The 18,019-nt window shown below is 39.4% G+C and overlaps 1 protein-coding gene across 5 annotated transcripts in view; it reads left to right on the top strand.

Annotated features, from left to right (window-relative positions):
• Positions 1-1,089: 1,089 nt before the first annotated feature.
• Positions 1,090-18,019, top strand: part of phf21ab (PHD finger protein 21Ab) — a 40,468-nt gene continuing 23,538 nt past the window's right edge. For all 5 annotated transcript variants that reach the window (XM_084017554.1, XM_084017556.1, XM_084017553.1 and 2 more), the window contains exons 1-7: positions 1,090-1,289; positions 6,324-6,363; positions 7,483-7,534; positions 7,873-7,962; positions 9,653-9,685; positions 9,891-9,956; positions 17,703-17,855. In XM_084017554.1, coding sequence (XP_083873680.1) covers positions 7,493-7,534; positions 7,873-7,962; positions 9,653-9,685; positions 9,891-9,956; positions 17,703-17,855 — 384 coding nt within the window. In that variant the 5' untranslated portion in view covers positions 1,090-1,289; positions 6,324-6,363; positions 7,483-7,492. The remainder of the gene's footprint in view (positions 1,290-6,323; positions 6,364-7,482; positions 7,535-7,872; positions 7,963-9,652; positions 9,686-9,890; positions 9,957-17,702; positions 17,856-18,019) is intronic.

Genomic DNA, 18,019 nt, shown 5'->3' with positions numbered 1-18,019 from the left:
TGGTAGGTAGGTAGTTTTTTTTTTATATTTCAAAACATATATAAATTCTATACAAAATATATTGAATATTTAAAAAAAAAAATGAAATCAAAACATTAGCATTTGATTCACAAACCAAGCTTTACTCCTATAATCAATCAGTTAATCAGTTAAGGGATTCCCAAATATTCTTTATGTATTATATATTATTCACATGTCATAACATGACTGAGATGTAGTGGAGTCAAATAATAATAAAATAATATAATCAGACGATAATACTTGTGTACTTTTACTGATGTTGACGATGAAGGCAGGTACACAAGTCCTATATTAAGTATAATTTTGTGGTACTTCTACTTCCAATTTATACTACTTTCTACTTTTACTCCACTACATCTTAGGGGGAAATATTGTACTTTTTAGTTACATTCCACCACTGGTTTCTTATTATGTGTCTACATACAGTATGTGTAAAGTACACTGAAGACACTGAGGCAGTAACTCTAGCAGCAGAACAGGCCCTGCCACCTGTGCTCCTCCTCCTCTTACTCCTCCATCTCCTCCACCTCCAAGGAGTGCAACAGTCCGGCATCTCCAGCAACGAGCAGCCGATCATGGAGCCGTGACAGCGGCAGGCTGAGGGCGGACTGCCCGGGTATCTGGAGCCATGAAGGGGAACCAGAACAGAAACACAACAAACTGCTCCGCTCCCGTGCCGAGTTGTGTGTGTGTGTGTGTGTGTGTGTGTGTGTGTGTGTGTGTGTGTGTGTGTGTGTCGACTTTCTCTCCATAGAGTTTCACTGAGTTTACATCCGGGTTTTTTCCCTAGGCAATGGGAGTCGCAGCACCGCCGTTCCTTAGGCAAAGTGAAATAAATTCGCTGCACCGACACAAAAAGTAGGCCGCTTTTCGAACACATTTTCTCCGCACCTCGCGCCACTGATCGGCTCGATTTAATGAACTTTAACAACAACACGTGCTAACATCAAACGCTTTGTCGTGGACTAACGCGCATTAGTTGGACGCGTAAGTAGTTTTTTGTCCCCCTTCCTCCAGCTCCGCAGCGCATGGATCTGTGCTGTGCTCAGGCTGAGCTGAATGAGATTGAAGAAGAGTTCTTCTTGTTTTGTAGCTTCAGTTTCTCTGTTTTTACACAAATTTACTAAAACTAAATATAAAATACAGCAACAAAATAAAGCTCGGTGGGAAGTAGTGAGCCGGACTGTTTATATATGCTGTTATTCCATCGTGGATCGGCTTCTTATAGATATATATATTTAATTAATCTAGAGGAGGACTGCTGCTGAGTAAGTGCACATTGGGCTTTTTAATTTCATAACTTTAATTTTCTGTGTTGTCAAACTTCACCTGTGTGCTGATGTTTGTCTCCATCGGTGTGTCGCTGTGTGTTAGCGGGCAGGTGTGTGAGCTGGCCGGCGGTGTTTGTCTGCATTCAGCGGGGTTCCTCTGTGTTTCTGTGTATTTAGCTGGTGTGTTTCTTATTCTAGGAGTTGATATTCTGGAGGACAAGGGGCCGATATAACTTAGACCCACCAACGCCTGCTGCTCGGTGTCATAATTTTGAAAGATGGCGTCCTGTTTGGGGGACTATTCCTATGCGAATTTTCTTTTTATTTCCTCGCTGTTTTTCCGTCACGCCACCAACGGCGTTATTATTTATCTTTGATGTAAGTTATCAGCGTGGCTGGTTAGCGTTAGCCCGAGCAGCTAACAGGATGGTTAGCATTAGCGGCTACGGCTAACGTTATCCACTTGTTCTCCGTAACATTTCACAGCGGAGCAATGTCGGATGAGTGACTGTGTGTGGGGGTCGCTTTGGATGATTTTTTTTACCAACATTGAGAAACATTTAAAATCCCTTTAAACACGCTAGTTTACCGAGGCAGCTCCGGTGAATTTATACGGTGTAGGTTGAACATTCAGACGGCCATGGTGGCTTAATAAGACGGTTATAAAACATTTATTCCGCCGCCCGAAACAAAAAAAACAAACACTTTTCAGTATTTCAACTCCCGCAGCAGAAACACTTAACGGCTCTCATCTTGAAAACCTCCATTTTAGCTTCATTTCTTGCCTTTTCGGGGCCCTCTGCAGCGGCATGTGATGCTGATGGAAGTTTATCCAGACAACTTCGTGTCCCACCCAGGGAACAATTACTCCAATTAACCGGCAGCGTTTACATACGGCCGGGGCACCGATGTACAGCAGCACTACGAGGGACTTAAAAGGACGTTTTATAAATAGGAGTTTGGTGTGGACCACCAGTGACACACGGAGTTAGTCATAGAGGTCACGATGTAACCTGCGTCTCTCACCGATTACACACTGCTGCAGTTTTATTTCCTTTCCCGTGGTCACAAAGTACTTTTTACAGCCTTTTTACAAGTCCTGTGACGTACTGAAGTATCACATTGAGGTACTTGTACTTTACTTTTTTGTACTCTTTCCTGTATTACATTCATTTTTAAAACGACATCAGTCATCAGTGGTGGAATGTACATGTACTCAAATCCTGTACTTAGCTACAATTTTGAGGTACTTGTATTTCACTTGATTTCCATGTTATGCTTTATTCATCTACTACACTACATTTCAGAGGGGAATGCTGTGCTTTCTTTTTTTTATTTTACTGGACTTCATTCATCTGATCTAACCCGAGTATCACATTGACGTCCTTGTACTTTACTTGAGTATTTCCAATTTCTGCTACTTAATACAACCACTCCACAACATTTCATTGTGCTCTTTCCCGTATGACATGCATTTTTAAATTTATTTTCAGCAGTGGTGAAATGTACAGTTACTCAAGTCCTGTACTTAGTTACAATTCCACGGTACTTGTACTTAAATTGAGTGTTTCTATTTTAGGCTTTATTCTACTACTCCACTAATTCAGAGGAAATGTTGTACCTTCCATTTATCTAACAGCTGTAGTTCATTTTCAGATGGTAAATATAATCAACAAAAATTTTTTATAATGTAATACTATACATTCAACTACTCACCACAGCAGTTTGGCCTCTCTTTCTCTTAATCAGAAAGTACTTTACCCAACTCATGTACCTAAGTATCATTTTCAGTTACTTGCACTTGTACTCTTGCATGTGATGCTGATGGAAGTTTATCTAGAAAACTTCAGTTACTCCGATCTGGGCCACTGTTGTACACAGACACTATACGAGGGGCTTTTAAAGGCTGTTTTTTAAGTAGGAGATTGGTTGAAACAGTCAGAGAATCAGCTGTGAACCATCAGTGACACACAGTTAGTCACAGGGGTCACGATCTCTCACTGTGTACGCATGACTGAAGTTTGGTTGGATTTCTCTTTTACACTCTACTTGAGTATCTTTTTGAGGTACTCGTACGTCACTTGAGTATTTCCAAATTATAGTACTTTTTACCACTACATCTCAGAGGGAAATATTGTATTGTACAGCTTCACTCATTCTAAGATAATAACAGTAATAATAATGCAAACATAATAACACAATTATACTTGTATACCTGTCCTGCAGATACTTCAACTACATGAAGCTGATAATACTTTTGCACTTTTACTACTACTACTTTAACTACACGCTTTAACTACATGCTGATAATACTTTTGTACTGTTGCTTTGTGTAACTGACAATACAGTTACACAAAGTTCATAATACTTGTGTACTTTTACTGCTGACATGAACCTGATAATACTCATGTACGTACTGATTTTTTTAACTAAATGGAAATGATACCTGTGTACCTTTACTGATACTTTAACTCCATGAAATTGATAACGCCTTGTACCTTTACTAGTGATACTTTAACTACACAAAGCTGATAATACTTGCATACCTTTACCGCTGATACTTTAACTATGAACCTGATAATACTTTTTTACTTTCACTAATGATACTTGAACTACAAAAAGTATATAATACTTGTGTACCTTTACTGTTGAAGCTTTAACTACGAACCTGATAATACTTGTTTACGTTTAGTAATGATACTTTAACTACATGAAGATTGTGTACTTTTACTGCTGAAAATTTAACTACACAAATCTGATACTTCTGAACTTTTTTACTGCTACTTTTACTGCACTTGTGTACTTTTACTGTTGATACTAAACTACATGAAGCATATGTACTTTTACAGCTCGTACTACAATTTACAATGTAAAAGGTAATGCAATGTAAACTGAAGTTTAAACGGTAAAATCTACTCATGTATCAAAAGAGTAACATACTCAATTATGAAGAATTACTTTTGTGGTGTAAAGTCTGAGTACTTTGTGTAATGTTTTGTAGTTTTAACTTTGGTAAAGGGTCAAGTTTCATGAGCTTATTGTACTTTTAAGTAAGTGAAGTAGTTATATTTCTATAATGACCAAACAGCTTCCGGATGAAACCTTCAGTTCATAGTTTATGGATAGTAAAAAACTATGAGTTATACAAGAAAAATACATTTACATGAGTTTTAACGAGGAGGCCAAAATACGTTTTTTGTGTTGTGTAGTTTTGAATCAAGTAGCTCATCAGATATCAAGTAGCTCGGCAGATATTTTTAATGTTGTTAAATTTAAATTGTGCTGCTTATACCTGAACAGGATAAGCGGTTGACGATGGAGGCTGCACCGTGGTGCAGTGGTTAGCACTGTTGCCCCACAGTAAGAGATGGGGGGGCAGGGTTCGAGTCCCAGGTCAGACTCCGGTTTCTTCTCTGAAGAGTTCTCCCTGTGTGGGTTCTCCGCCTTCCTCCCACAGTCAAAAGACATGCAGGATGGGGATAGGTTCATTGAGTATATGGTGCCCGTAGATGTGAGTCTGTCTCTACATGTCAGCCCTGTGATAGGCTGGCGACCTTTCCAGGGTGACCCCGGTGGTGGTGAGGACTGTCGCCTCAGAGTTCTCTTTGAGTTTCTGCATGTTCTCCCCGTGTTTGTGTGGGTTCTCTCTGGGTTCTCCGGCTTCCTCATGCAGGATGGTTAATTGATGACTCTGGTGTGATGGATGGATGGATGGATGGATGGATGGATGGATGGATGGATGGATAATTGGACCGTAATTAACAGGAGCAACTTTAATTCAGCATAGAAGCACATAAATGAATGTGGCCTCTGTGTATTGATAACCAGTCAGTTACATCACTTTATGTTCCCTGTCTAATGAGTATTAACGTAAGCTGCTGTGTCTCACCTACTAATAGGAATAATAACCTCTGCCCTCCTGAAACAGTTTAATAAGTCATGTTATTCTTTAAAATACTTTTAAGCCAGAGAGGGTTCGGAGATGAATTTGCCTTGAAGCCATTTCTGTTCAGTCTGCTGGATTTGAGAAGAAAAACAGATATTATATTGATAGTATAATAATATTAAGAAGAATTGGAAATGAGGCTCCTGAATGGATGTCTGAAGTTGACAATGCAAATGACATTTTAGTTCTGAGTAAACGTTGAGTGATGGAAGTGAGTTATCTGTGGATAGTCTGAGTAATTAGGATTTGTTTACTTGTATAAAAAGGTTTAATATCCATTACTCAAAATTCTTACCTGCTGATGGGTTCAGATTAAAGGGTGTTTGCTCAAGATGATTAATATTTGATGTTTTCGTATCGACAAAGAGGAATTATAGCTTGTAAATGGTGTTTTTTGAAGAAAAGGTGTAATTCTGTTTTATAAACCTATATAAGCTAACTAGAAAAGAGTTGCACAACAGGTTTAAATTTAATTGAATACATATATAAACAAAAATACCTAATACATGCAGGTTTCACTAATATCGGTGCTAAAACAGATTTAAAGTAATAATAGTTATAAGTAAGTGCTGCGTTGCTGTCAGCTGAAGCGACCTGTGACCTCACACTTCTTCTTCTTGTTAATCCTCTAACGAATGAGCCTGAAACACCATGTCGGCTGACATTTAGTGACGCCGTCTTCATCCTGAGATGATGATGATCTGTGTGGAGTCAGTTTTGATAGGAACATATATTTGTAAAGTGGCACACTCACTTTATAGAGAGAATGAGAAAAGAATTCTGATATCAATTTATAGAAAAGTGATTTTAATTAGCAGAGAGTGGAGGCAATTTGGGTATCATTTAGGACTGCAACTACCTCTTATTATTAATTAATTATCTGACGTTTATTTAGAGTCTCTAAAATATATTTATTTCCGTCTTTTGTTTTGTGTTTTTGCCTTTCTTTATATTAACAATGTTGGCAAACCAGAAAGATCGAGATGCGTTCAAGGCTCATTATACAGACTCAGTGCAAAGTGAAACTGCAAAGAACTGAATCACAGGCTGAGTTTGTAACTGCATGTGTTTGTTTTGTTTTACAGGGCAGCACAGAGGGGTGGAGTGCAGTCCCACAGCCAGGTGGTGAGTCACCTGATTTATTAAGATAATAATGGTGTCAATGTTCATGTAAATCATCATAAGTTAAGGCATATTAAGTTGTGTATAACCTGTTTAAGATAATAATAACTGTAAAAATAAGCGTGCTTTGCACAAAAAATAATTGCGGCTTTCATTTTGGTTTAAATGTAATAATGTTTTGTAATCAATTTGTACAATAATGTAGTACAGTAAATGTACATATAATCTGTTTTGGATTATATTATTATCATAATGTTTATTATTATTATTATTATTAGTAGTAGTAGATGTAGTAGTAGTAATATATAATAATTGTGATGATAATTCAGTGATAATAAACCTACTTTGAATGAAAAATAATCATGACTTTCATCATTTGATTTAATGTAATAATAAAGTTACGTAATTTATTTCAAGGGTAAAGTTACTTAAGTTATATTTTTACTTTTAAGTATAATATATGTAAGTAATCATGATAATCAGAGTGGTGGAAGTACATTAACTCAGGTGCTGCACGTGTCAGAGGTAAATATTATATAATATTCACTACATTTATTGAACTATATGGTTACCTTTTATATTTAAAAAAACAAATGTATATTATATGATAGTTGTTCTTTACTACAAATCTAGGAACTGCAACATTAAAGTATTTGTAATTAGTGAGTAATAATCAAAATAATAAATATAAAATATAATGTATGTAATATAATAATGTAAAGTAACTTTACTTTACTTGTTGTGTAGAAATGTAACTCGTGCCAGTTATCACTAAATCTTACTTGTAAAGTGGTTTCATTATTATTATTAATATAAAGTAAGTAAAGATAAACTCAATAATAAATGAAAGTGTTCTAAAAAGTAAAACAACATCTGGATTTTTATTTTGAAATATAGAAACATTTTGTGTTAGCTACAAATGATGAACCTGTGGATAATATGAATGTAATCAAATCATTTCCAACCTATTCAGCTTTATTTTATTAAAAATGTTTCGTGTATACTGATTCAAATAGTTGCATATAACTTAAATTATTATTAATTATTAATAATTAAATGTTTCTGTTTTAGTTTAATTTAGGAAGACAAATTGAAGTTAAATGTGTCTTGTTTTGTTTTCAGCGGCACTTTAATGCTTCAGTTGGATGGTTTTCCTACAGGAGACGGTGTTAAGGTAAAAGTATTATTAACAATAATGTATAATGTAATAATGTAACATCAAACATGTTTGTGATGGTGTTGGTCCTGATTCCGATGCTGTGACCTTGTCTGACCTTGACAGGGAAAATATTACTGTCAGCTTCACACAGGAAGTCCTTATATGGTGGTACCTCGTGTTGCCGTGACAGCCGCTTTCTGTTGAACTGTGTGTGTGTGTGTGTGTGTGTGTGTGTGTGTGTGTGTGTGTGTGTGTGTGTGTGTGTGTGTGTGTGTGTGTGTGTGTGTGTGTGTGTGTGTGTGTGTGTGTGTGTGTGTGTGTGTGTGTGTGTGTGTGTGTGTGTGTGTGTGCAGGCTGATCGATCGGCTGGCAGACTGACTGGATCCATGATGGAATTACAGACGTTACAGGAGGCCCTGAAGGTGGAGATCCAGATCCATCAGGTACTCTTTGGTTCTAGTCTTTAGTCCTGTGTCAAATGTTTTCATTTTTTTCAGTTTTAGTTTAAACAAAATAATTTTTTCTGTACTTTTCGTCAATGAAAACTCTTCTAGTCAGTCAGAATTAGGGGTGACAGTTTCAGTTAATTGAGCTTTCCAATAAACTAACTACAAAAAAGAGAAAACACAAAATGAACAAAACGAGAGACTATATCTATATGTCTTCACTTTATTTTCTGTTGGCTTTGCTGAAGCTTATTGCCAGGTTTGGTTCAGGTTATGGGTGCAGCTGATCAGCCACCAATCATTAACGGCTAATATTTGTTCTAATTAGTTTGATCGGTGGTCTCTTTAAAGGCTTTAAAAGCCATTTTCAACACTAACACTTTATCTGCATCTTAAAGTGACACAGCAGGGCACACACTCGCGTGCTCAGCAGCTGTAGATGCACTATAGCTCTAGACTAGAGCACTAGAGCTCCATGATGCCCAGTCCAATGTGTGCAAAGCAGCTGGAAACATGCATGCGCTGTCACCCATCGGCATCATGGAGCGTGCCATATATTCTGTATATGTGTACATATATAACTACAATGATGTGAAAGTTGTCGGTAAAACTACACGTCTCCTAGAGATCAGATCTAACAGGATGTAGGCAAAGAGCAGCTCATCTCCAGCTAGTCTAATGACGTAGCGTCTTTCAAATTGATGCCTATCGATCCAATGAGGTTCAGGTTGGAGAGATCCAGGCACTCGGTGAGGGACGCATTGACAGAGGGAACATCTCAAGTCTCCTTTTTGATATTTCTTCGCCCCTTGCTTGAACTGTAAGTTGTTCGGGTCCGCCATCTTGAAGGCCGTCCCAAATTTCTGCTGTGAGGAGCGAGGATACAGGAGAGCAGCCTTTGAACGGCCGCCGCATCCCTTCATTGGATATCAGTTATTGATATGATGCTGCAGCTCGGACTGATCCTATACATCTCAACATCACTGGAGTTTCATACCGGAGTGCAGAGATTAATATTTGATACGTTTTCTGATTCACTGTCGAGTTAAACATCGAGTTAATTGTAGGTCCAAACAACAAAACAACCACAAATAACTTTATTATAGATATAATTAAAGCCCGAGAGAGTCGAGTCTGTCTGTCAGCAAGAAACGGGTTTTACCTAATTTATTTCCATTCAGTCACGAGGCTGATCGTTCCTGAGCATCAGCTTTGATATGAGTTACATCATTTAGATTTACCCCGAGACATTTATACTAATAAACAATTTCCAGTGTTCAAATTAATCATAATCTGGGTTATGAAGTATTTAATTTTCAATCAGAATATCAATAAATACAGATGCAAATTCAGAATAAATAACATACACACTGCTTCTGCTCTCACAGAGGATGTAAAACAAGTATATTAATAAAGAAACTGTAACAAACTAAAATATATATTATTATATATATATAATATATATTTCTATAATGTTTAATTTAAAACGTGAGATCATGCTCTGACACCACACCTTCAGTCATTCTCTCCAGAAACACATCTCCTCATGTGTTATCAACAGCATATTAATATAAGCTTTGGTCGCACCAGTTGATGTCCATTAGTGTTATGAGGTGTGGTTGTAGTCCCTTGTTGTGGCCAGCAGGTGTCACTGTGATTTGTGACTGTCTCTTGTCTTCTTCTGCAGAAACTGGTAGCCCAGATGAAGCAGGACCCTCAGGTAAACCAGCTCATGTTACTGTGACTGTGGCTGCACTGACTTTAATCACAGATGTTCTGATAACTGTAGCACCGCACCAACACACCACAGTTTACATCAAAGGATTCATTATCTCTGCAGACTATTTGATCCATGAAGAAGAAGTCAGCTTTCACAGTTGTACTCAAGTTTAGTTTGGCAGCGACTAACTGGCTTCTTTTTTCAGAACGCTGATCTGAAGAAGCAGCTCCACGAACTTCAAGCAAAGATCACAGCACTTAGTGAGAAGCAGGTACGGTCTCTCTATATAATCAAAACATCTCTTTTTTCAAACATTTTCACATTGAAAGGATGAGTATTGATGGCTGGGTATCAATTTGACTCATCAATTGAGAAGCATCAAATAAATCAAATCTCGTTTTCAGTCAAATCACTGCTGTTTTTATTTGATTTGTGCCGCATCGTTAAACACAGTGTAGTAGAGGATACAACATGACAGGAGATAAACCAGGCGTTGGTACAACCTCCTGCGTGAACGTAGAGCTGTCAACAGCCAATCAGGAGAGAGGATTTTATAAATGATATTTCACAGATGATGAACAGAGACGTTGAAACCGACAGGTAAACATGAGGCTCCTGTAGCTGGTAGAGGAGTTAAGAGTGGTGTAGGTGAGCTGGGCTGTAGCTAATTATCTGAGCGGAGGAATGTATAATATATTTCTCTTAATAGTAGGGAAAGTGTCGTGAACAAAATATGTCAGTAATAATGTATAGTAATAATGTAAGTATTATTTTATGATCGTGTAGCAACTCTTTGTGGTCGCTAAGTAACTCTTTGTGGTTGCTCATCGTCTCTTTGTGGTCACTTAGCGTCTCTTTTCTAGTCATTTAACTTCTCTTTGTAGTCATCTAGCGTCTCTTTGTAGTCATCTAGCGTCTCTTTGTAGTCATCTAGCGTCTCTTCGTGGTCATTTAGCGTCTCTTTGTAGTCATCTAGCGTCTCTTTGTAGTCATCTAGCGTCTCTTTGTAGTCATCTAGCGTCTCTTCGTGGTCATTTAGCTTTCCTTCGTGGTCATTTAGGATCTGTTTTTGGTCGCTAGCGTCTCTTTGTGGTCATTAAATCGTCTCTGTGGTCATCTAGCATCTCCTCGTGGTCATTTAGCATCTCTTTGTGGTCGTTTAGTGTTTCTTTGTAGTCATTTTATCTCTTTGTGATAGTTAACCATCTCTTTGAGGTTGTTTAAAGTCTCTTTGTGATCATTTCCCGTCTCTTTGTAGTTGTTTACCATCTCTTTGTGGTCACTTGATGTCTGTTTTGCATCTTGGTGGTTATGTGTTGTCTCTTTGGGGTCGTTCAGCATCTCTTTTTGGTCTATTTTGCATCTCTGTGGTTATATTGTGTTTCTTTGTGGTCTGGAAGGGGGGTCGACAGAGGTGGCCAACCACATTCCAGGAGGGAACTAATAATGCTTTTAATGTTCACATGAGCTTTTCCTCGTGATGTTTGAGAAAGATCTTTAAGAAAACCTGAGCTAACCAATTAGACAGTGAGTTTCTGTCCTTTGCCTCTTGTTTATATCCTATTTGTAAATGTTTTCTTGCTGCTCATGTTTTTTTTGTCTTGTGTCTTTATTTTTAATCTCTTCTAGCAAGCTCCTTATTTTGATCTCCTCCCTCCATATTCCACTGTTTCCATGTCCTCCTGTAAAACACTTTGTACCAGCGGCTTCCAGCAGGAGAATAATGTTAATGGATGAATGCTTTTACCACTGAGAGATACTGGAGGAAAACAACAAGATGTACTATATGCAGCTTTTTTACTTGCATAATTGGAATTATGTTATTATAAACCAGAAGTATAAAAGTAAGGAATATTTCAGCATTTTGGGAAATAGTGAGATCTTCAGATTGATATCAATGTCACGTTGAGAATTACACCTATGAGCACCTCAAAGCTCAATAACAAACACATCATTATATCTTGTCACCCATCTTGTCTTGACAGCGAGGTTGCCAGGTTGGTACCCTCACCGTTATCACGGCCGGCCCTTCTGCTGTGTCCACACCAAACGCAAAGCTAATTTTCTGTGCGATGCAATTGCAGTCGCAAATTTGCGCCGGGTGCCGTGAATGAGGCAATTATGTGGAATTCACACCATGCACGCATTTGTGCGAGTTTAAATCTTTCAACCTAAGCGAGAAATTTGTGTGACACTGTGAAATTCACCGAGCACCTCTGGATGATCTTATGAATGACAGGACGGCGACTTCACAACATGTACAAAGCAGCAACAGTGGTTATTTGAAGGAGAAAATTTGCTTTCAATTACATTTTATTTATAGTGTCATATCTCAACAAAAGTTGAGACACTTTACACAACAAGCAGGATGAGAGCACGCTCATGGTTTTCATGTTACAGCATGACAGTGGTGAGGAAAACTGCCTTAACAGAAAAGCAGAAATCTCAAGCAGACAGGCTCTTGGATTCGATCTGTATTTGGTGTTGGTAGTTATATCAATTAAAGCTTTGCATTCGGTGTGAACACGCCACTGGCCTGGACAGAAAAGGGAATATCTCATTGGTATCCAGCCAGACCACATGAGGAGTTGGTCAGGCTACCTGCTGATTTCTGTCTTTTAGTGGACTGTTAGCTTTACAGTCTGGAGGGACGACACTGGTGGCATCACGCTGAACAGTTTGCAGTCCAAGTTAAAACAGTCCTCGTCCAATTAGTGTTGTTATTTCTTGTGAGGTTGCAGCAGCTTGTAGCACTGCAAACTGTGCAAAGCCGAAGCAGACTCTTTGTTGGTGACTATAAATAAGACCCTGGAGGTGAACGTGTTTCAACTCAACACATACCTGAAGACGGTTCAAATCCAACGCTTCCAGCTCAGTCATTTGTCTGCTTGTAAAGACCTGTTTTCTTTCTGTGTTTCTGAATAGCAGCCTCTACTGTTGCTATGATTTAATGATGCAATGTTGGAAAGATAGAGAAACTCTAGATGAGTGGTTTCATAATGTAAATGTGTGAAACGAATGTTTGTCTTTAGTTATTGCACAAATTTGATCACAGGATAATTATTCCCATTACTTGCACGACATCCATTCCTCCACATGGTCTGGTCTGGTCTCTGGACTAATATGAGCTACTATCAGACCTCTGGGGGACCACAGACAGTCTCTGGTTCCTCCACATGGTCTGGTCTGGTCTCTGGACTAATATGAGCTACTATCAGACCTCTGGGGGACCACAGACACAGGACATGTTTGTTTCCTCCATTTCTGATTCAGCAACATCCGGATGACAGGAGAACAATCTCAACGCTGAAAGGCTTTCAAGACCCAGCATCACATGAATTTTTCACTTGAGTTGGAATATGAGCAAAAAAATAGTGTTGCGTTTTGTGTGAACACAGCGTAAGAGCTGGCTTTCAGCTGTTTTCCTCTCTGTACAGTAGTGATGGTAGCAAACCTGGCAACCTCACTGTGAAGACATGACAGGTAACGGATAGATCGTCCTCTTTCCTTTAACATTACTTTTTGTCCTCCATTTGCTCCCAAAGGGGCAAAGGGGCGATACTAGTCTATCATACAACAGTTGATCACAGATCATTCAGTTAATGGTGAAACCTTTACGGCATGTGAACTAATATATGTAATAAAAACAGGCTGACTAGTTAACCAAACTGGGAGCATAATTATCCCCCAAATAGAAGTAAGACAAATGATGATTTTATCTTGAAAACCGCCCTCAGGCTACTGCTTCAATAAATGGAAAATCTCTTTTAATTACTTTGAATTGAGGGGAAACTTGAATTAAAGAGCCAGTTTACCCAAACACTTTATGTAATTTTATGTTCACTGTGGCGGCTGCAGCTCAGTAGAGCAGGTTGTCCTTTAACCTTCTTTCCCAGGTCCTACAGTGTCCACACGTCTAGGACACGTCTGTTGCGTAGGATGGGTCACATGCAAAGGTCAAATACGCATATTTTCTTACCGAGTGGTATAATAAAATGTTGCATGTGCTGATCACAGTATTGAAAACGGACATTTGAAACCTAAAAAAAATCCTCCTGCTCTGTCATCATAATCCACAGGCCTCACTGTTAATAGTTTTTCAACTTTAAAAAAAATAGTTTGCTTAAAACTACACAGGAGTCACAGAAACAATTGTATGACTGTGTTTACATTCACATTAATATTCCACTATTAAAGGCCTTTTTCACAGCAGCTATTTTGACATACATATAGACTAGGATAACGAGGTGTATATGATCAAATTGATTATGTTCCCGTTCAGCATTCACAATACCAGAGCCCCGGCCCACCTTAATGAGACAGGGCCCTAATTAACATTATTAATACACCTGTGGTTACCCTGCATTAACATGTCAAAATGGCTGCTGTGAAAAGGATCTATTGCGAATTTGATATAGGTCATGTAATATCTGTTATAGTCAGACAGTGAGTTTGTAAGGCCCCAAAAATACACTTCCAACATTATACAAGACTTGGACATCAACAGGACACGACTACCATCAGTTTATCAGGGTATGAACAGCTGCATGTAATCAGGATTATTAATGAACCATGCTAACAGTTGAGTAGGGGGGTTTCGCTCAGGAGGTAGAGCAGGTTGGCTGGCAACCGCAAGATTGCCGGTTCGATCCCCGGCTCCTCCTGGCTGAGTGCCTGGTGTCCCTGAGCAAGACACCTCACCCCAATTGCTCCTGACGAGCTGGCTGTCGCCCTGCGTGGTTGACTCCGCTGTCGGCGTGTGAATGTGTGCGTGAATGGGTGAATGTCAGTCATTCCTGTAAAGCGCTTTGGATAAAAGCACTATATAAATGAGGCCATTTTGAGTAGGAATATTGTGTTTTTCGGAATAAGTGAAGAAACTGGAATACTTTTCCTGCTTATTGTTCCAAACTGTACTGGGCAAATCTCTGAGGGGAGCTGAAGTATCTGCAGGACTCGATACCACCAGAGGTTAAATGGAAAATATGTGTTCCAGTCTGTGGTTTGTGTGGACTGATCCTTTAAACAGCAGTTGATAAGAGCAGTCAGCAGTCTAATCCTGTGTGATGAAACGTCCCTCGGCAGCAGATAAAGTCCTGCAGGTCAAATTGCTCTCTCAGCCGGACCTGGGGCACTTTTCACTCTGGATTTTCTTCTTCACAATTGTGTGGCAGCTGCATGAGGCTGCTGAGTCGAGTGTTGCTAAGCAACAGATGGGCTTTATCTTTTGATTCAGCTGTCCATGCTTATTGTCTGTGTGACCTTCATCTATATTACCATGTGTCCTGTGCTCACGTTATGGTGCATTCATGTGATTTTGGAATTCGTTCTTCTGAGTTCGTAAGCGTATGCCGCTGGTGTCTAGTGCTCATTTTCAGTAACCAGTGCATCATTGTAATCACAGCAGCACAAACATTTTCTCTTTTCTGGGGACTGTAAATGAAACAAACCATCTGGTGAATCTGTGTTATTGTTGTTATTGTGTTATATGGTGATAGGAATGTGCTATATAATATAATGTGCTTTCTTATAGTGTGTGGATGAAGCATTCAGTAGTTCCATTTTACTCATTGTGTGGCTGGCTACTTAGCTAGCTAGCCTGCTACGTTACTTTAACATAGAACTCCACTTACCATTCATCCATCATTCAGGGTCGCGGGGGGTGGGGGGGCGAAGGCAGGCAGGGTACACCCTAGACACGACGCCAGTCTATCACAGGGTCAACATGTAGAGACAGACAACCATTCACGCTCACATTCACACCTACGGGCAATTTAGAGTCATCAATGAACCTATCCCCATCCTGCATGTCTTTGGACTGTGGGAGGAAGCCGGAGAACCCAGAGAGAACCCACGCTTACACGGGGAGAACATGTAAACTCCACACAGAAGGAACCCGGGCCGGCCCGGCAATCGAACCCGGGATCCTCTCGCTGTGAGGCGACCGTGCTACCCACTACACCACCATGCAGCCCCACTTACCATTCATGATGGCCCTTTATATAAGCTTATGCTAATTGTTAGTGCTAATGCTAATCGCTAGCATTAGTTAATAATGCTGTTGCGTTGATTAGGTTAGGTAAGTGTTGTAAAGTTCTGTTACAGAGTGACCAAATACAGATTAAACTCGCAATCACATTGATGAATTTGGGTCAACACAAAAGGCTGGGGTATGTGTATGCTGGCGGTTAGCATTAACACTAGCTGTGTTTATGCTAGTGATTAGCATTAGCGATTCACAGCCCAGGTACAGGTAACTTCTACTAACTAATCTCTTTTGTCTCCACGGGAGACATAGGAGACACAGGCAGCAAATATTATTGCAAAATTGAATTGCAAAATCGATTTTCAACCAGTAGAGGGCAGTCACTATTTAGAATTCAAATACTTCACTACACTGAAATGTCAGAAAGATTTGGGCCTGAATCCATAACACGATTAAATGCCCAGGTACATTGGTTTTCAGGTGGAAAATGATTTGGGTGTTAAGTTGTAATGTGGAAACAACCTGATTCTTCTAGAGAAAATGTGTTGTATTTTATAAAAACATTTTAATACATTTAAATGATACATTGATGGCACTTTCCAATATCTGCTGATGATAAATAAATCAAATAGAGAGCTGTAGCTTAGTAGAGTCTATGTGGCAACTAATGGCTACAACCTGATACCATATTGCAGATTACATGTCATCTGCAATATGTGAATTAATAAAAAGGTTCTAAGAACCTCAACCCAACATTAACTTTCCATATTTATGAGTAATATGACATCAACTCAGAAAGTTAGGTACCAAAAATCCTGCAGACTTTCCCATTTAAGAGGTCATTCATGTGAGTTTTCCCAGATGGGATCTCTTTTTTTTATTATTCCGACACCATTTAAATGCAGCTATGATCTCTCCACTCTCTTAATGAGTAGCAGTCAATCAGATCAGAGCAATGATTGCTGTTACAGCGGCAGCAATGATTGATTTTATATATCGAGCTTTTCAGGAGAATCACTGATGAGCATCTCCTGCTGTGAGTTTGCAATCAGTTGCTTCGACCTGCTTCTTCCTTTAACTTAATGTTTGTCTTGTAAAAAATGGCCGATGCAGCAGTTCTCATCATGCAAGCTTTTCAAATATAGATGTGTCAGTGGTGCAGTGTGGGAATGTATTCATATAGTAGCATCACAGAGTGGACTGGCTGCAGCAGCACAGAGAGCTTCCTCGCCGCCATCTGACTTGCCAGAATCAATGAAGATACAATTATCAGAGTCAGCAGAGGAGACACAGGGCAGGTTAGAATGAGTCTGGTGATATTCTTTATGTTTCCTAATGTTCAGACTCAGAGCGACAGTGAATGTATCAACAAGTATTTTGTGTGTATCACAGCCTCATAGCTCTGTTCAAAGAGCTCCATTAAATCACACCAATGAGCCTCATAATCCTTCATCACTAGCAACACACACACCTGGTAGTTTATTTTGAGTCAATCAAAATCCAAACACTGGCCACATGTGGATTAATCCGCCGCTTGAAATAGTCCCCAACAAATCATGATTTCCTGTTGTTTTGATAACAACGGGTGTTTTATGAAATTACTTAGGAAACTATGTATTTGCGTGAACAGCTGCAGTGCTGGGTCTAAAGTTCCCTCCGTCTCAATCCACACTGCTCTGTAGAGCGACAAGCTAACTAGCTAGCTAGCTGGACATCCGTCTCCAGAGCTGCGCTTGCTCTCTACCTGGTGAGCGGCTGACATTCACAGGATGGAATGTTGTGAGCCATAACTCTATTAATTGTTACTAAAAACTGAGGCTAATGTTACAGGTTCGTCACAGGCCGAATGTGAATGCTACTGTTCCTCCTCCACCAGGCCGGAAACTCCCCTCCACTCTTCTCTCCCTTCTCTTTTCTAAATGAGATGAGACAGAAGTTTGGGATTAATACAGAGTGATCCAAAGCAGCTTATTATGCATAGATCCTGCTGCTGTTTGTAAATAGTATTGCTCTTTGTTTAACCTCCTGCAGAAAAAGGTGGTGGAGCAGTTGAGGAAGGAGCTGATGGTGAAGCAGGAGCCAGAGGCCAAGCTGCAGCTGCTCGTCCAAACTCCTCCAGTAGGCGGCGACATCAAGCCAGCCAACCTGTTGCTGAGCCAGCAGCTACCTGGAGGACTGCAGCAGGTAGGAAACGCACAGTTACAAAAGAACCAAGGAAATGACACAACATAAGGGATTGAATTTCCATGTAAAACAATCTTCTCTCTTTGAATGTAATTGAGACGTAGTAGAAGTAGATTTATCTATCTTATATATCTCTGCAATACACTTCATTAAGTACTTTTTTG

The sequence above is a fragment of the Eutrigla gurnardus genome (genome assembly GCF_963514095.1).
Source record: "Eutrigla gurnardus genome assembly, chromosome: 9".
NCBI classification, from domain to species: domain Eukaryota; kingdom Metazoa; phylum Chordata; class Actinopteri; order Perciformes; family Triglidae; genus Eutrigla; species Eutrigla gurnardus.
Note: the sequence above shows the minus strand (reverse complement) of the source record. Positions and strands in the feature narration are given on the sequence as shown.